This window comes from Suncus etruscus, chromosome 5 (assembly GCF_024139225.1).
Source record: "Suncus etruscus isolate mSunEtr1 chromosome 5, mSunEtr1.pri.cur, whole genome shotgun sequence".
NCBI lineage: Eukaryota > Metazoa > Chordata > Mammalia > Eulipotyphla > Soricidae > Suncus > Suncus etruscus.
The window spans coordinates 19,615,519-19,631,911 of NC_064852.1; the positions used below are offsets into that span (position 1 = coordinate 19,615,519).

The 16,393-nt window shown below is 50.0% G+C and overlaps 1 protein-coding gene across 1 annotated transcript in view; it reads right to left on the reverse strand.

Moving 5' to 3' along the window:
* Positions 1 to 1,084: 1,084 nt before the first annotated feature.
* The window catches only part of AK8 (adenylate kinase 8), a 78,317-nt gene continuing 63,008 nt past the window's right edge, over positions 1,085 to 16,393 (reverse strand). Inside the window, exons 12-13 of the mRNA XM_049774109.1 lie at positions 1,762 to 1,842; positions 1,085 to 1,401 (exon numbers count right to left, since the gene is read on the reverse strand). Of these exons, the coding sequence (XP_049630066.1) occupies positions 1,164 to 1,401; positions 1,762 to 1,842 (319 nt within the window). The 3' untranslated portion in view covers positions 1,085 to 1,163. The remainder of the gene's footprint in view (positions 1,402 to 1,761; positions 1,843 to 16,393) is intronic.

The window sequence follows — 16,393 nt, forward strand, 5'->3', positions numbered from 1 at the left end:
TGGGGATTGAACCAGAGTCAGCCGTGTGCAAGGGAAATGCCTTAACCTATCCCTCTCCAACCCCAGGTATGAGCCTGTTTTTCAAATGAGGGATACCCTCCAACTGGAAGAGCCAGACAGTAGCAGGAAGGACATGAACAGTAGGCCATGCCATGCATGGGGCCCCTGTGTACAGGCCTGGCTGACCCTCATCCTCGCCCTGTCCACCACCCCAGTACAGGACCATCAAGGTTTGGGACAGAGCCAGGGTGGATTCCCCCTGCCCCATTCTTTATGCTTACTCCCTGAGAGGGACTCAGGAGTCCCCCAGGACATGCCTGGGGCTCTGTCCCCAGTTGCTACCTTCCCAATTCTCCTGTTCATTTTCTACTGCATGTCCAGCTGGCACCTGAGACCAGGGTTCCTACTCTTACACTAACACTTCCCAGTGTCTCAGCAGCCTTCCAGTGTCCCTCAGAGGGCTCCTAGGAGGCCCCCCACCCAACTGTTCCACCTGCCTCTAACTCTTCCTGCATGGGGTGAGTTTTACCCAGGGCTCCACTGTGCACCTGCCTATGAGGGTCACCCACCGACCCACCACCGGGAGGCCGACTTGGTCTTCCCTGGGGTTCTATGGTCCTAGTGGTCCCTGATTCGCTGTCTGTTGGGGACAGGAGCGCCCTCTGCTGGTGCATCGGGCACAGTGAGTGCATCTCGGTGGCCAAAGGGGGTGCCTGCCACCAGGGGACTGTCCTAGAAGGATATGCAACATCTTTACTCACTCTATCTTTACTCCTTCTTCCCCCAGCTTAGGCACCCCAGGATCCCTACTTCAAGGCCCTGCCTTTGTGACCCCATCTGCCTCACCATGGGATCCCCAGAGGCTCAGGAAGAAGAGGACAGCCAGCAGGGCCCTGTGTATGGGGGTCAAAGCAGCAGCAGGGAGTAATACCAAGCCCTAATGAGAGGCTGCAGATGAAACAGGGGTACATGGGGAGTGTCAGGGTGATTCATTCTCCTGGCACAGGTGTGAGCAGGGAGTCAGGCCTGGGCTGTGCTGTTTGCCCTGAACTGGGCATGGATGCTCCTAAGGCCTGCCCTTGAGTCAGCTCCCTGCTCACTTTATTGCCTTGGTGAATTCCAGAATGTGGGGCACAGGGTAGGGGTTCCCTGCGCAGAGCCCCTCAGTGGACCTTCTTGGGCAGGGGGGCGATGATGCCGCTCTCGATGTACTCGAAGACGGTGTAGGGGTCCTGGTCCCCATTAAGGCTGATGGCGTGGGGGTAATACTCTTGCAGCTCGGCCAAATTCCGGTAGTAAAGGTCCAGCTTAAACTTGACCCGCTCCTCTGAGTCCTTTGGGTTCTGGAGGAGCCGCTCCTGGATCTCCATGGTGGGCGGTGGCTTGTACAGGAGATGGTACCTGGGGGCCCCGAGAGTCAACACCCCTTCAAACACACTGAGACTCCAAGTGAGGGAAAGAAAGCAGGTCACAGGCAGCAAAACCATGAGGAAGAACCCTATAGTGACTTTTTCCAGGCTCTGCTCTGGACCTAGTGACTATCCAGGCCATTACAACTGGAAGTGGGTACCAGGAAAGCTTGGCTAGGACCCACAGGGGCAGTGTATGTAGGAACTGAAGGGACACACATTTATCACTGTTCTGGGCTCAGGGCCTGGTCAAGGGGACTTGAAGCACTATCCAAGGATGAGGATGGTGGAAACTTTCTAGAACCTTCTGGCAGCCCCCTTGCCAGTCCTGGAGGGTCGTAGGGGCATATACCTTTCTCCTGTGACGGGATCCATCCTCCTTAAGGTGAGACGCTCCAAAATTGTGTCAAATGGGACGTTCAGGAAGAAAACTCTGTGGGATGAAGGAGAGTGGTTTCATAGTGGGGTTAGACATGCTCCCTTGGGGGCTCAGCTGTCCCCCCTCAGTGACCAGCACTGAGATATAAGATTCCCCACTCCCCAGATCCAAGGTCATCCCAGTCCCCTTCACTCAGATTCCTCAGAAACAGTCCTAGTTCTTGATGGAAGGTGTATTTGAAGCAGCAAATGTGAACTCAAGTGATGGAATATTCCAGAAGATGTTTGTTGTTGGTGGTTTATTTTGGTTTGGGGGCCACACCTGGTGGGCTCACTCCTGGTTCCACACACAAGAATTACTCCTTGGGGCTAGAGTGACAGTACAGTGGGTAGAGCATTTGCCTTGCATGTGTTTAATTCCAGGCTTAAGTCCCTGGTCTTCTGAGCCTGCCAGGAGTAATTTCTGAGCACAGAGCCAGGAGTAACCCCTGAGTGCAGAGAGGTATGTCCCCCAAACAAACAAACAAACAAACAAACAAAAACAACAAGAATTACTTCTGGAAGGCTCAGGGGATCCTATGGGATGCCAGGAATCTAACCCAGATCAAGTTTCAAGAGTTTGTGAGCAAGGCAAATTCCCTCCCCGTTGTATGGTTGCTCCAGCCCTTCTAGAAGTTTTCTACAGGTTGGTCTTTGGTTAATTTTTTATTTTATTTAATTTTATTAGTTCTCGGGCCACACCCAGCAGTGCTCAGGGGTTACTCCTGGCTTTGCATTCAGAAATCACTCTTGGCAGGCTCGGGGACCATATGGGATGCTGGGATCAAATCTGGGTTGGCTGCATGCGAGGCAAATGCCTTACCCACTGTGCTGTCACTCTGGCCCCTAATTTTTATTTAATGAGTTACTGGATGATAGGCTACCATAACAAAAGTAACCAATGACTATTTTTGGGGTCCACACTTGTCCATATTGGGGTGCCAGGTATACCCTGGTTTTACGCTTGCTTTGCAGGAACTGGCTCTCGTGAGCCTCCATGTGGCCCCCATATAACAACCTGGGGAGATGCGTTCCTGGTGGGCCATCCCTGAAGTCACTTGGCAGTGGAAGAGGCATTTTGATGTCACACTGGGCAGGGGCCATGAGGATGGGAAGGGTCCAGGAAATACTCAAAGTCTCACTGTGGGGACACCCCTAGGAGGTGTCAGCAGGCTGGAGAGCACCATGAAGCAGACCCTATGATCCTGCCTAATCCAGCCCTGCCCAGGTAAGCAACATGACAGTGGGTTTCAGTTCCTTCTGGAGCATTTCACAGATACCTGTGAAGTCACTGTGGAGCACCGGGCATCAATGAGATACCCATAGGCCCCTGGTGTCCAGGCTGGTGGCTGTGCTGGGCTGGTGGCTAACGGGCATAGCCCCCAGGGTGATGTAAGTAAGGAGTGTTCTGAGTCTCCCTGCTCCCCAGTTCCCAGTGAGAGACTTGTCTACACAGGGTGGCCCAGAGGAGGGACAGAGCACCTGCTCAGTCAGCTCAGGGGGTCAGCCTTGGTGGGGTGTGGCTTTCCACAGCTCCAGAACAGGGGTACCTGCTGCTGACTCCATCTTTATGAGGACTGAGCATGAAGGGCTGAATCCTGCCAGCACTCCCCACACACCCACACCCACTTGTTCCAAGATTGTCAGAACCAGGGGAACACAGGAGGGCACTCCAGGAACCAGAAACTCCAGGAAATTGGGACTAACTGCTGACCACATATTTCAGATGCTCCAAATGATGCCAATTCCTGGGGTCTGGAGATGGCCAGGGACCATATAGCAAGAGGCCTCAAGGGCCATACTTGCTACCTCCGTGGGCCGAGCAGAGTCTGGCAACTCAGCTGTTGGGAGAGCATGACAGGCAGGTGAGAGCACCATGAGCAAGTGAGAGCAGTCAGTTGGAAGCAGTACAGTCAGGTGTAAGCACCATAGTTGGGTAAAACATCATGGCCGAGTGTGAGCACAATGAGCAGGTGTGAACAGCACAGGCAGGTGGGAGTGTCATGAGCAAGTGTGAGCAACACAACCAGGTGGGAGCGTCACAGGCAGGTGTGAACACCAAGAACAGGTGTGAGCACCATGGCCAGTTGTGTGGGCATCGTGGCAGGTGTGTGGAGCATGTGGAGCACTGAGGCCACGTGTGTAGAACACCATGTATGAGCAGCACCAGACAGCCCTGTGCTGGCAGCAAGTGTGAATGGGTGCTTGGCGCCCCCTGGTGGTCACTGTGTCCCAGGCGTGCAGAAAGTGCACAACCAACAACCCCGGGGAACCTGGGCCAGTGTGTGGCACTAACTAGGCATCTCAGGAAGATGCCAGCTCCCATCACGCCAAGATGGCCCTGTGTGAAGAATACCCAGATGGTGGTTGTTGCTTCACCGGCTCCCATGAGTCTCCCACCCAGCTATAACCCACACGGCTTCTGAGAGTCGCCAAACGATTGTGCTGGGCCACATGGGAGCTTTGCCCGCTCAAAATTTGGGTCCACCCCAAAGGTTTCTGCTCTAATCTCCCCTCCTGCTCTGAGGTCACAAAGTGCATGGGGGGAGCCAAGGTCAGAAATACATGGTCAGGGGCCCGGAGAGATAGCACAGCGGCGTTTGCCTTGCAAGCAGCCGATCCAGGACCAAAGGTGGTTGGTTCAAATCCAGGTGTCACATATGGTCCCCCATGCCTGCCAGGAGCTATTTCTGAGCAGACAGCCAGGAGCAACCCCTGAGCAACGTCGAGTGTGGCCCAAAAAAACAAAAAAACAAAAAACAACAACAACAAAAAAGAAATACATGGTCAGAAGATCCAATCTTTTTGGTTCCAATCACAACATGGGGAAACTGAGTCTGGAAGAGGCTGCCAGGGCACTGTGACCCATACCCGGGCTCACTGGGATCCACCATGAGCTGCCTCAGGCCCCACCACTTTGGTGTGTTTGTTCAGCAAAGCCTGAAGGGCTTCTGGCTCCAGAGACACATTTCTGGATCTCAAGGGGCAAAATTTCCAGGGCCCCCAGGATGAATGTGGAGATGTGTAGCAATGGGGCAGCTCTGAGTGTGACCTCCAAACACACCCACAGAAAGGGTGCAAATACACTTTCTAGGGGGCAGAGAGGTGGCCCAAGGGCCAGGGGTTAGTGCCAGGGTTCATGTGAGGTCCCAAATGGCATTGCTGGAGCTGTGTGGCTCCCAGCACTGCCCCCTGTGCCCCTTAATATCAAGAAGTGCATTTCATAGCTTGTAGGTTTAACCCCAATAAAAAAGCGACGTAGGGTAGCTACCAGACTTTGGGTTTTTTTTTTTTTTTGGTGCTCCTGGCTCAGTGCTCAGGAATCACTCCTGGCGGGCTTGGGGGATGAAATGGGATGTTGGAGACTGAACCTGGGCCAGCTACGTGCAAGGCAAGTGCCCTTCCCAATGTATGCCATCCTCATTTCCCAGACTTATAGGGTAGCCCAAAGACCTCACCATCTTACATTACATTCACGACTCACTGAGGCTCTGAACAAATGCATAGATGAACCAACATTTGCCAGAATTCAAGTCTTTTATTTATTTTTAGTTTTTGGGTCACTCCTGGCAGCACTCGGGGGTTATTCCTGGCTCTGCACTCAGAAATCTCTCCTGGCAGGCTCAGGGGATCATATGGGATGCTGGGAATCGAACCCAGGTCTGTCCTTGGTCAGCCGTGTGTAAGGCAAATGCCCTACTGCTATGCTATCGCTCCGGCCTTTGGAATTCAAGTCTTGTGCCAACTACATAGAGCTCCAGGGCAGGCACTTTCCCAGAAAACAAAGAGAATGGGACAGATTGATTTTACTAGCCTGCCTTTCTCAAATACCCAAATAAAGGAGACTGTAATTGCCACAGAAAACGAGAGCCCGGTGGTCCTCAGGAAAACAGGCAGATGTAAAAACATCCACTAACATGCCAGCAGGTTGAATTCAGCAATCCATTAAAATATTAATATATTACAGCCAAGTGGGGATTAGTCTGGAAATTAAAGCCAGCTTGAACATTTGTAACTCAATTCACATAATTCATCGTAGTAACTGAGAGTAAAAGAGAGAAATCATATTATGATAGAAAACCTTTTGCAAAGATTTACAGCAATTTTGGATAAGGAACTCAAGCAAAATAGAAATTGAAGTCAACTGATTCCTCAATCCAGAATAAGGCATTTGCCACCAAAGCTGCAGTTGGCATACTAGTCAAACTGGGGAGACTGAAAGGGGGGGGTCCTCTGTGTAAGGGATAAGGCAGGGATCTGGAACAGAGGGGAGAAAAGTGGGGGGCCCTTCACATCCCTGCAGGGAAGATGGGGTGTCTCTGCTCCTATGGAGTATGATCCTTGAACCAGAATCCCAACAATATCACTAGAACCTCAACAGCCTGGCTGGCCACTAGGATTAGTGTCCGACAAGTCAACTGAATTTCTAGACACTAGCAAATGACTTTGGAGATGAAGATTTCAAATCATGAGATAGGATTGCGTAAAAATAAAATACACAGATGTAAAGCTAATGAAATGGGTTCAAGATCTGTTAAGGAAAAACCATACAGGACAGAGGCAAATAAAAAAGGATGAATCTTGGGGCCAGAAAGATAGCACAGTGGTAGGGTGTTTGTCTTGCACACAGCCAATCCAGAATAAACAGTGGTTCAAATCCGGCATCCCATATGGTCCCCTGAGTCTGCCAGGAGTTATTTCTGAGCACAGAGCCAGGAGTAACCCCTGAGCACTTCTGGGTGTGATCAAAAACCGAAAAGAAAAGAAAAAAACGGGGGCAGAGCAGTGGTGCAAGTGGTAGGGCATCTGCCTTGTACACGCTAACCTAGGAGGAACTGTGGTTTGATCCCCCAGTGTCACATATGGTCCCCCAAGCCAGGAGTGATTTCTGAGCACATAGCCAGAAGTAGTAATCCTTGAACATCACCAGATGTGCCCCCCCCCAAAAAAAGATAAAACTGAAATGAGGATGTGTGCTAGGTTCAGAGGTTTTGCTAACTCATAGTGTTTGTGAAATGCCAGTCCTCACTATGTGGGCACCATGCAGACATCACAAAGACACATGGGCACCATGAAGAGATCAAGTGGGAACCACATAGTTGCCACATGGACACCATGGGAGCACCATGCAGACAATATGTGGGGTACCATGAGGGCACACACCACATGGATACCACAGGACAACACACAGACATCACATGGGCAATATGCAGACATGCACTATGCGAGCACCACATGGGCCCCAGGTGGGCACCATATGAGCATATACCATGCATAGTGCAGGGCTGCTGAAGGAGAATGAGACAAGGCAGGGAGATACTCAGAACCCTGTGAGTGCTCCACTCAGAGAAATCAAAGGATTCATACCCAGAATCACGTGGTTCCCTGAACCATCCTTTGTGGCCCTTCAAAAGGGGAAATGACCCAGGAGTCAAATTTATGTAGAAGGGCAGGGTCCCCTTCTTGAAGAGGCTGAAACTTTTCTTCCTCGTCCCTCTGCTCCCTTCACACACACCCTACACCCCACCCCCTGTAGACTGGCACATGACACAGCTAGCAGAGAGCCCAAAAGTGGTGCAACACCCCCAGACAGAGTAAGGACCATCTGTCAAGCTCAGAGAGCAAGAAGCAGCTGGCTGTGCATTTCCCTGGGCAGAAGTGGGCCCCAGGCTCCCCCAAGCCTACCAGGAGTAATTTCTGAGCACAGAGCCAGGAGTAAGCCCTGAGCATTGCCGGATGTGACCCAAAATTAAAAAATAAACTAAAATAACGTCTTGTCTGGCAAAATGAGTGAGATGGGAGGACAAACAGCCAAGGCTAGATCTCATCTGTTGGTTCCAGAGGGAGGAAACTTGGGGGAACAGAAGCCCCTGGAGTCTCACAAAGTATAAAATTTCAGAGGGCAAGAGCAGAGAACAGTCTAGAGGGAGGTCAGCGTCCCTATCTGCCCAACTACTGCAAAAGGGAGTGGACACTCATAAAGGCAGCAGCATTATTAGCTTTTTTGTTTTGTTTGTGGGTGGTGCTCAGGGCAGACTCCTGGCTCTGTATGCAGAGATCACTCCTGACAGTACTCTGGGAAGAGTATCAGGGAATCTAGCCTGGGTTGGCTGCTTGCAAGGCTAGCGCCCCCCCCCCCATGCTGTGCCATGGTTCTGACCCCACATAAGCATTTTCACTTCTGGCCCCCCTTGACAACCTTCCTCACCCCTAGCCCCCAGTCCTGGCACCACCAGTGACCTCCTGCCTTGGAATTTCCCTGGACATCTCAGCCTTGGGGTATCCCCTCCTGAGACTCCCCATCACAGAACAGAGCAGAAATAGGAGACCTACTCGAGTTGCTGGGTATATGGAGGAGTGTCCCTACCTACCCAAGTAGTCATTGAGCAACGCAGACAATGCCCAGGAGTCTATGTGCCAGGCACTGAGATGGGCCTCAGCTCCAGTTCATAACAACCTACAGGGGTCGTACCATCAGCATCAGGGCAGAGGAGAATGCAGGGCCCAGGTTGAGGGGTGGGCTGGCAGCAACAAAGGGGTCAATTTCATGGTCCCCTTGAACAGGCTGCTTGGCTCCAGAGACATGACCAGATCTACCTCTGGGTGTGGGCAGATGGGAACAGAGTTTACATCGCTGGACAAAATAAAGCTAATTGGGTGGTGGGCACTGGGCAATGAGGCAAAGGCTTCAGGTCTCCAAGTCAGAGGCCCAAGGGATATACAATCCTCCCACCTGCGGCATGAGAGAATCCCTGAGTCTTCCCAGCACCCCCACAGACCCACTCAGCCTGCAGACACAGCGCTTGTCAGAACCTCACAGGTCGCCTCCTGTGGGCACTAACTGGTGGAGCCAGGGTCAAACCTGGAGATCGGGCTCACTTGCCCCTGACACAGCATGGCTGCCTGTCTGTACAAGGAGACGAGTAGGGGACCAGCACAGCCCCCTGGAAGATGCATTGTTTGATTCCCAGTTGGAAATGCCTGCGAGGCTGAAACATCCCTGTTAGATTACTGGGTTTTACCCTACTCAGTATTCATTCTCCACCCTCAGGTGTGGCCTGGTTCTTGCTAATAAAAACCTGGGTTTCAAGAAGGCGGCACACTCAGTCTTCAGTCTTCCTCCACTAAGCTGCTTTCCTTAGGAGCAGAAGATTTGTGTGGTGGAATGCCTGACTTGAGTTTTGGAATTCCTGAACCTGTTCTTGCCTTCTTTCACTGTGTGGACGGACTATTTCCTGTGTCGACATTTTGTTTCCAGACCCGTGTCTCTCCAGGTCCTAGTTTTGGAGCCTGAGGTTTTCATCACACATCCCTGTTCACATCAGCTGTGGCAGAGGCTTACACACACTGAATCACGGGTCACACTGGGATACAGCACGCACACTTGGCCATAGGGCTCACTCTGGGCCACAGTTCACAATGGGTCATGGTATTCACACTGGGCCACAGTTTGCACTAGGCCAGGGAGCTCATACTGACTCACACTCAGCCCTGACCCTTATGCTAGGCCACAGTTTCCTCTAAACTTAGCACAATACTTCCACTATGGTGCCCACACATGTGCTTAGCACCTCCCTAGCCTTAGCACTCACATTATCATTTTAGTTTCTGGGTTGCTGGGGCTCACAACCCTTTAGAGGGGCTCTCCCATACCTCGTTGAAGTGCATGAAACTTCAACCCTTTTTCTGCTGGAGCTTTTCTTTGTGACACATCTGTAAACATTTTACTGCTCAGCTTCCACTGTGGTCCTGTCCCTCTCCCTAATGGCCACCATCATCATTGTCCCCATCACCAGGACCATCACCGGGACCATCATATCATCGCCCTCCCCACAACCACTACATCTATGTCTTCCATCCTGCCAGGGTCCCCTGGTTCCCCTGAGCTGGGACTCCCTCACTCAGTTTACCACGTTAGGGTTGTCAGACAGTCAACACCCCCCAGGGTTCCAGCTGGACCACATGGATTCCAACAGCTCCTTCACCCCCCAGTCACAGCTGCTTGCCCAGGCATCAGTCCCCAAGTCTGCTAAGCCCCACACTCTAATTATGTCGAATCCTTGCATAAATATTGCTGCGGCAACTTCCCAAGAATTTCATTACAGCATGTTGGGCAGCCGCCAGACTCGCCACTAAAAAGTCAGGGAGAGAGACACTCGAAGAGATATTGTTTTCAAGTGGAAAAAGGCAAAGCAAGGGTGTGAGAGAGATGGTCGGTCTTGCCACCGCAGAAATCTCCCATTTCACAGAATGAAGGGAGTGGGGGATGCCCTCAGGCCTGTGGATCTAATCGGTTTTCTTCTGGAAAACCAAAAATCTGATTAAATATTAACCACCGGCGGTATTAATTAAGGGGAGAAAAGTCCACCCAGAGAACCCCAATATGTTTACAGTGTCCTCGGGAAACTGGGGAGATTCACAATCAAGTGTGTAAATGTTCTCCAAAAGGCTTCTGAATATTTTATGAATATTTGTCATAAAACAGAAATAATAACCACTGTGCAGAGCTATTAGAATTAATATTTATGCTGCCCACCATGAAATATTCATGGGGACAGAGAAAGAGGGGGGCCCCGTAAGACAAGAATTAATTTCCACTGGGCTCGGTTTACCCGCTGGCTTGATGTTTAAAAGACAAGCCTTCGCGTGCTTCTCTGAGCACTTTCTTCCGCAGCCAGGGAAAGTGGGGGGGCTGGGTTGGGCCTATGGCTGACAGCCCACAGATTGAGTTTCTGACAGCCCTTAAAAACCTAAACGCGAAGCCCCCCCCACCTTTTTTTTCCCTCCTCCCCTTCTTCTCTTAGCCCAAGGCGCTCTGTTCTGCCACCGTCCAAGGCGTCTCCTCTTCCATCTGCTAAAATTAACGAATTAATGAGCGCGATCCACTTTACAGAGGGGCCTATGAATGTTTACAGCCGATTAAATGATAATGCGGGGCCCGGCTGTATAATTCATGAACCAATTAAAGGAAGTGTTAGTTGATTTGATGGGATGAGGCCGGACAAAATGCATTTAACTAATGGGAAGCCACGGGCTGAGGAGGGGCCAGCTCGCTCACTCGCTTGCTAGCTCGCTCAAATTACGCGGCTAATTGCCGGCACTTTATGGGGCTGTCATTGAGAGCGACATGCATATTTCATTGTTCTCAAAGACTTCCCCTCCGCGTACCCTGAGTCCCGGCTGTAAATGTGGAGAAGCCCGGCCAAGTTGGGCCAGGGCCGGAGATTTGAGCCGGGGTGTCTAGTGTCCCCCCCACCATTAGGTGATTAAAAGGACTCACGATAAGGCTCACCTTTTGTTTTCCTAATAGTCTTCGTGCTGGCTGTGTGATGCTGGTAACATTGGGGAGACTGAACTGACTCCCCATATCCTCACATCTTGTTCCTATCAGGCCCACTGCCCAGGAGTTCTGCCTCAACTCCAAGCTTTGTCCATCCACTCAAGGCTTCATTAAATGTGGTTAGTTAGAGGCCAAGATGGACCCAAACTTGGGGCTCTGTCATTCTCTCACACAGATACCAAGGAGCCACCCTAAGGAAGAGCCAAGGATGGGGTGTCCCAGAAGCTGAGAATATGTGCTTCCAGGATTCGAGGGCCTGAGGCCAGAGCCAGCCAGAGCCCCCCTAGAGAGACACTGCCTTCACACCAGCAAGTTCAGTGTCCCCTGCTATACTAAGGGGTGCCTCCTAGCATACCCCAGATTTATGGAGCCCCTCACTATTGGTCTGCTGAACTCAGCAGACTATCTGAGCTGACTATCTTCTGCCACCTTTCCAGCATGGTCACTTCTGGCCCCAAAGTCCACCTGTAGGAATTGGGCCGGAGCAATAGCACAGTAGGGAAGGTGTCTGCTTGCACGTGGCTGACTCAGATTTGATTCCTGGCATCCCATATGGTCCACTGAGCACTGCCAGGAGTAATTCTTGAGTGCAGAGCCAGGAGTGACTCCTGGCACCACCAAAAAATAAAGAAAAAGAAAAAGAAAATTAGCAGCTTCTAGAGTTTGTGGGTGCCTAAGAAAAAGTTTTTCTGGAGTGGCTGGAGAGACATCACAGTCGGGGGGGAAAGGTGTTCACCTCACGTGTGTTGACCCACCTCAACCCATCATACCACATATGGTCCCTGAGTTCCACCAGGAGTAGCCAGAGTCCTTGACTATTGTTGGTATGACTTCAAAACAAAACAGAACAAAACCACAGAAGTTTTTGCTCTCCATTTCATTTTTTGGGGGGAGTCAGTCCTGAGAGCTCAGAAGACCACATGGTATTGGGGATGAAGTTTGGGACTCAAGCACACAAAACCTGCTCTTTAGGGCTTTCTCCCACACCAGTGCTCTAAGCAGGACCAGACCAGCTGCCAGGGACTTGGATTCTAGTATTGTGGGGCAGGAGCAAGCTTGTACTCCTTGAGAGCTTCCAGTCAGGAGCCATGAACCTCAGGACCAGCCTTAGACACTCAAGAAAGGTGGTCAGCGGTCACATCCTACAACCAGTGCCTCAGAGTCACAGCACATGACATTTGAGACATGCTGGTGAGCGGGAGACAAACTCATGGATTACTTAGATCAGGGCAGCCTTCACCCCTCACTGCAGAGGGGTCCATGCTGTGCAGGTGGTGACTAGAGATCATTAGGGAGACACAGCCAGGGACAGTGCCAGAAGGTGAGGGAACAGAGGTGAGAGGAAACTACAAACAGATGCCTGTGGACAGAGGGAAATGGAGAGGAGGGAAGGGAAGGGAATGGGAATCCTTCATTCAGAAAAAGGGCCAATTCCAAAGGAACAGGAAGAATATCCACTGATGCTAAAGTACCCATTGGAAGGGGTCTCAGTTTCCACATTGCCAGCAGTAGTTGATCAGGCTGGACTGAGTACACTGACCATGGCTGAAATCAGACCCGAGCACCCTTTACCCAACATTTGCTCTGTGCCACCTGCTACCCGAAATCCTTCCCTGGCCTGGCTTGCTATCAGCCTGTCACCTGAACCAATCTCAATGCATGAGTGGGGAAACTGAGACCAAGACTGGAGCCAACCAGCTGGGTGCAAAAATTTCTTGCCAGCAAACACTTGAAAGAACACCAGCAGCTTTTCCATGGAAGAATCACTTAGAAGAGCAAACTACTGAACGCCCCACAGATGTCATAGTACAGACAGATTTTTTTTTCTTTTTGGTCACACTGTGGCTCTCAGGGTTTACTTCTGGCTCAGAAGTAAATGGAATGCTGGAAATTGAACCTGGGTTGACCTCAGAGCCAGGAATAACCCCTGAGAACTGCTAGGTATGGCCCTAAAACAATACAACACACACACACACACACACACACACACACACACACACACACAATCTGTAAAACATTCTGATTTGGAACAATGCCTGGGAACTTCCAGGATGTCCTGTTCTTTGTCACACTAGCAAAGACTGGGGTCACTGACCAAATCAATGGCCCTTCATCCTCCCCCCCAGGGGTACCCATGGAGCTACCTAGGAAGAGTTCTCCTTGTCCCTGCAGTCTGTGTTGTAACACTTCAGGCACTGACACAGGCCACTCACAGCAGCCAGGACATTGCCCCAGAGCAAAGACCCAAAACAAAGCTGACCACAGCCCAATCACAGTAAAGGTCACTCAGCACCTCTAGAAATCTATCTTTTAGACATAGAAAGTGCCCCCCCCCCCCCAGAGTACTCAAGTCCCTTTCAGGGACCCTACCCAGAGGCAGAACTTTCTGAGTGTAACTGGACCTAGAGGAGATCTGGATATAGCTTGGAGCACTGTTCTCAGAGCACCATCTTTGGGGTACCATCCTTGGAGCATCATCCCTGCAGCTTTTCCAAGACCAGACCAGCAGACCCAGGTCTAGGAGCACATGCCCCTGTGGTCACAGAAAGTAAGCCCGGGCCAAAGCTTTATCAGGTTCTCCTCCTGAGTTAAACTTCCTAAGTGAACCACTGAGGTGATGAAACCCGAGTTTCAAGATAAGCAGCATCAGAGGACTTGGCTGGAAAGTCAGGCAGCAACTTAACATGCAGGTCCAGGGGCAGGGCAAGAGCAAGGAGGGAACAGGCCTGGCAGGGATTGATCCAGGTTCGATCCATGGCATCTCAGGTAGTCCCTTGAGCACCTCAAGGAGAAATTCCTGAACACAGAGACAAAAGTAATCCCTGAGCACTGCCAGGTATGGCTCAAAACTAAAACAAAACACTAAAAGAAAAAAATAGCAGTACCTGTGGCTGTGCCAAAAGAAATGAATGATTAAATCTTGCATTCCTACAGATGAGCTAATTCTGTGTCCCATTAGTGGATCCCTGTGCCTGTGGGAAGAGAACCTGTGCCTCATACTGAGACCCCAGACTGAGGAGAGAACCTATATTTCATCCTTTGGGACCTCCTGACTGAGTAGAAAAACTATATTCCATCCTGAGAAATCCTTGAATGAGAAAAATCTATGTACCATCTTCTGAAACCCCTAACTGAGGAGATCAAATATGTTCCATCCTATGGGTCCCACTGAGGAGAAATCTATGTTGTATCCTTTGGGTCCCCTGAAAGAGAAAAGAATCTATACTCCACCCTGAGGGTCCCCATGACTGAGGAGAGAATGTAAGTTCCATCCTGAGGGCCCCTGAATGAGGAGAAAATCTGTGTCTCATCCTGAAGGACCCTGACTGAAAAGAGAATCTATGCTCCATCCTGAGGACACATGACAGAGAAGAGACTCTAAGTTTCATCAGAGAGTCCCCCTGACTGAATAGAGAATCTATATTTCATCATCTGGGTCCACCAGACTGAGGAAAAAAAACTATATTCCATCCTCTAGGTCCCTGTAACTGAGTAGATAATCTATGTTCCCTCCTTTGGGTCTCCCTGACTACTGAGAGAATCTATGTTCCATCCCCTAGGCTCCACTGACTAAGAGGATCTAGGTTCCATCCTAAGAGTCCCTGACTAAGGGGTACCCTGTTTCATGTTGAAGGTCTCTGACTGAGGAAAGAATCTATGTTGATCCTGAGGCCCCCTAAATGAAGAGAGAATCTATGTTCCATTCTGAGGGTACCCTAACTGATCAGAGAATCTATGTTTCATCCAGATGGCCACTGAGGAGGGGAAAATCTGTGTTCCACCTGAGGTACACTGTAGAGTATTTTGTATTTATTTATATATTGTATTTATTTTGTATTTAGAAATAAAGGAAATTGGAGGGGAAGCCAAAGGAGACACTTGGACAGAGGCAGTTGGACAGAGGAAGTTGAACAGAGAGGGTAAAAGGGGGAGAAGAGAGAAATAACGGGGGAGACACAGAAACAGAAGAGAAAGGGAGACACACAGAAGAAGAAGAGAGACACGGTAGGAGCGGAGAAAGAGAAACACAAAGGAAGAGAGATAGAGGAGAAAGACAGAAGAGAAGACAGACACAGAGAGAAGGACAGAGAGAAAGACAGAGACACAGAGAGAGAGAGAGAGAGAGAAAGAGAGAGAGAAAGAGAGAGAGGGAGAAGACAGGAGAGAAAGACAGAGATACAGGGAGACACAGAAAAAAGACAGAGACAGAGAAAAAGACAGAGAGGGGAGACAGGAGAGGAGAGGAGAGAGATCGAACCAGGGAGGATTTGGCTCTTTTGGCCAAAACCTCTTTGTTTGGATCATTTATTGCGGACGATTACTGCCAAGGTCTCCCCGAGAATGGGAGTTGGTCTCTCAATTTGGGAGATATTTGGGGACCCTGGATATATCAGCAGTGGACTCAACTTTATGCTACATTTGTCATCCGAACAGGGACCTGAAGCCTCAGGAACTGTGAGTTATTGGAAATTGCCTCTGGAGGCCCTTGGCTGGTTTTTGTGGATACTCATGCTCACTATGCCATCTATTATAAAAAATATCGGTTCGGCATTGTTCAAGTGCATCATTCTATTTGGTTGTAAACCACTTGGTTTGACACTAGCAAATATCATCGGCATTGGATGGCTGCTGTTTATATGTCAATCCAAAATTTCTATCCCAACAATTGCATTGCCTGTGCCTCCATTGGTCATAGTTTGTGGACTTTCTGTGCTGACTAATATGGCTTTGATGTGCATAGAAATTGGTTGGTGGTTAGGAAATAGATAGTATAGAAAAAATAAAGTGATGACCAGTATGGACAATACCAAGGTATGGGCTGATGAATCTGGCACCACCATAAAAAATATAGGCATTTTTCCCAGCAAAAAAATCAACCCGGAAACATAATTTAGACACACATGTTACAAATCAAAATATTGACACTAATGACCAACCTCCAATGCTAAGCCCACAACGGAGTCCTGATTCTGTTCATGGTATGGACTCATATGATAGTGCCAACTCAGACAATGAACCACATTCTAGTACTGCACACCTCGGGCCTCAGAGCCCTGTGCAGGGTACTTCAGCTCCATTACAGACAGTATATGTTTCAACATATCAACCTCTTGAAATGAAGGATATTGAACGATTTAAAAAAGCATGTAAAAATTTTGGGGCGACCTCTCCATACTGTCTGGAGATACTAAGAATTTGGTGTCAAAAAACAATTTGGACTTTATAT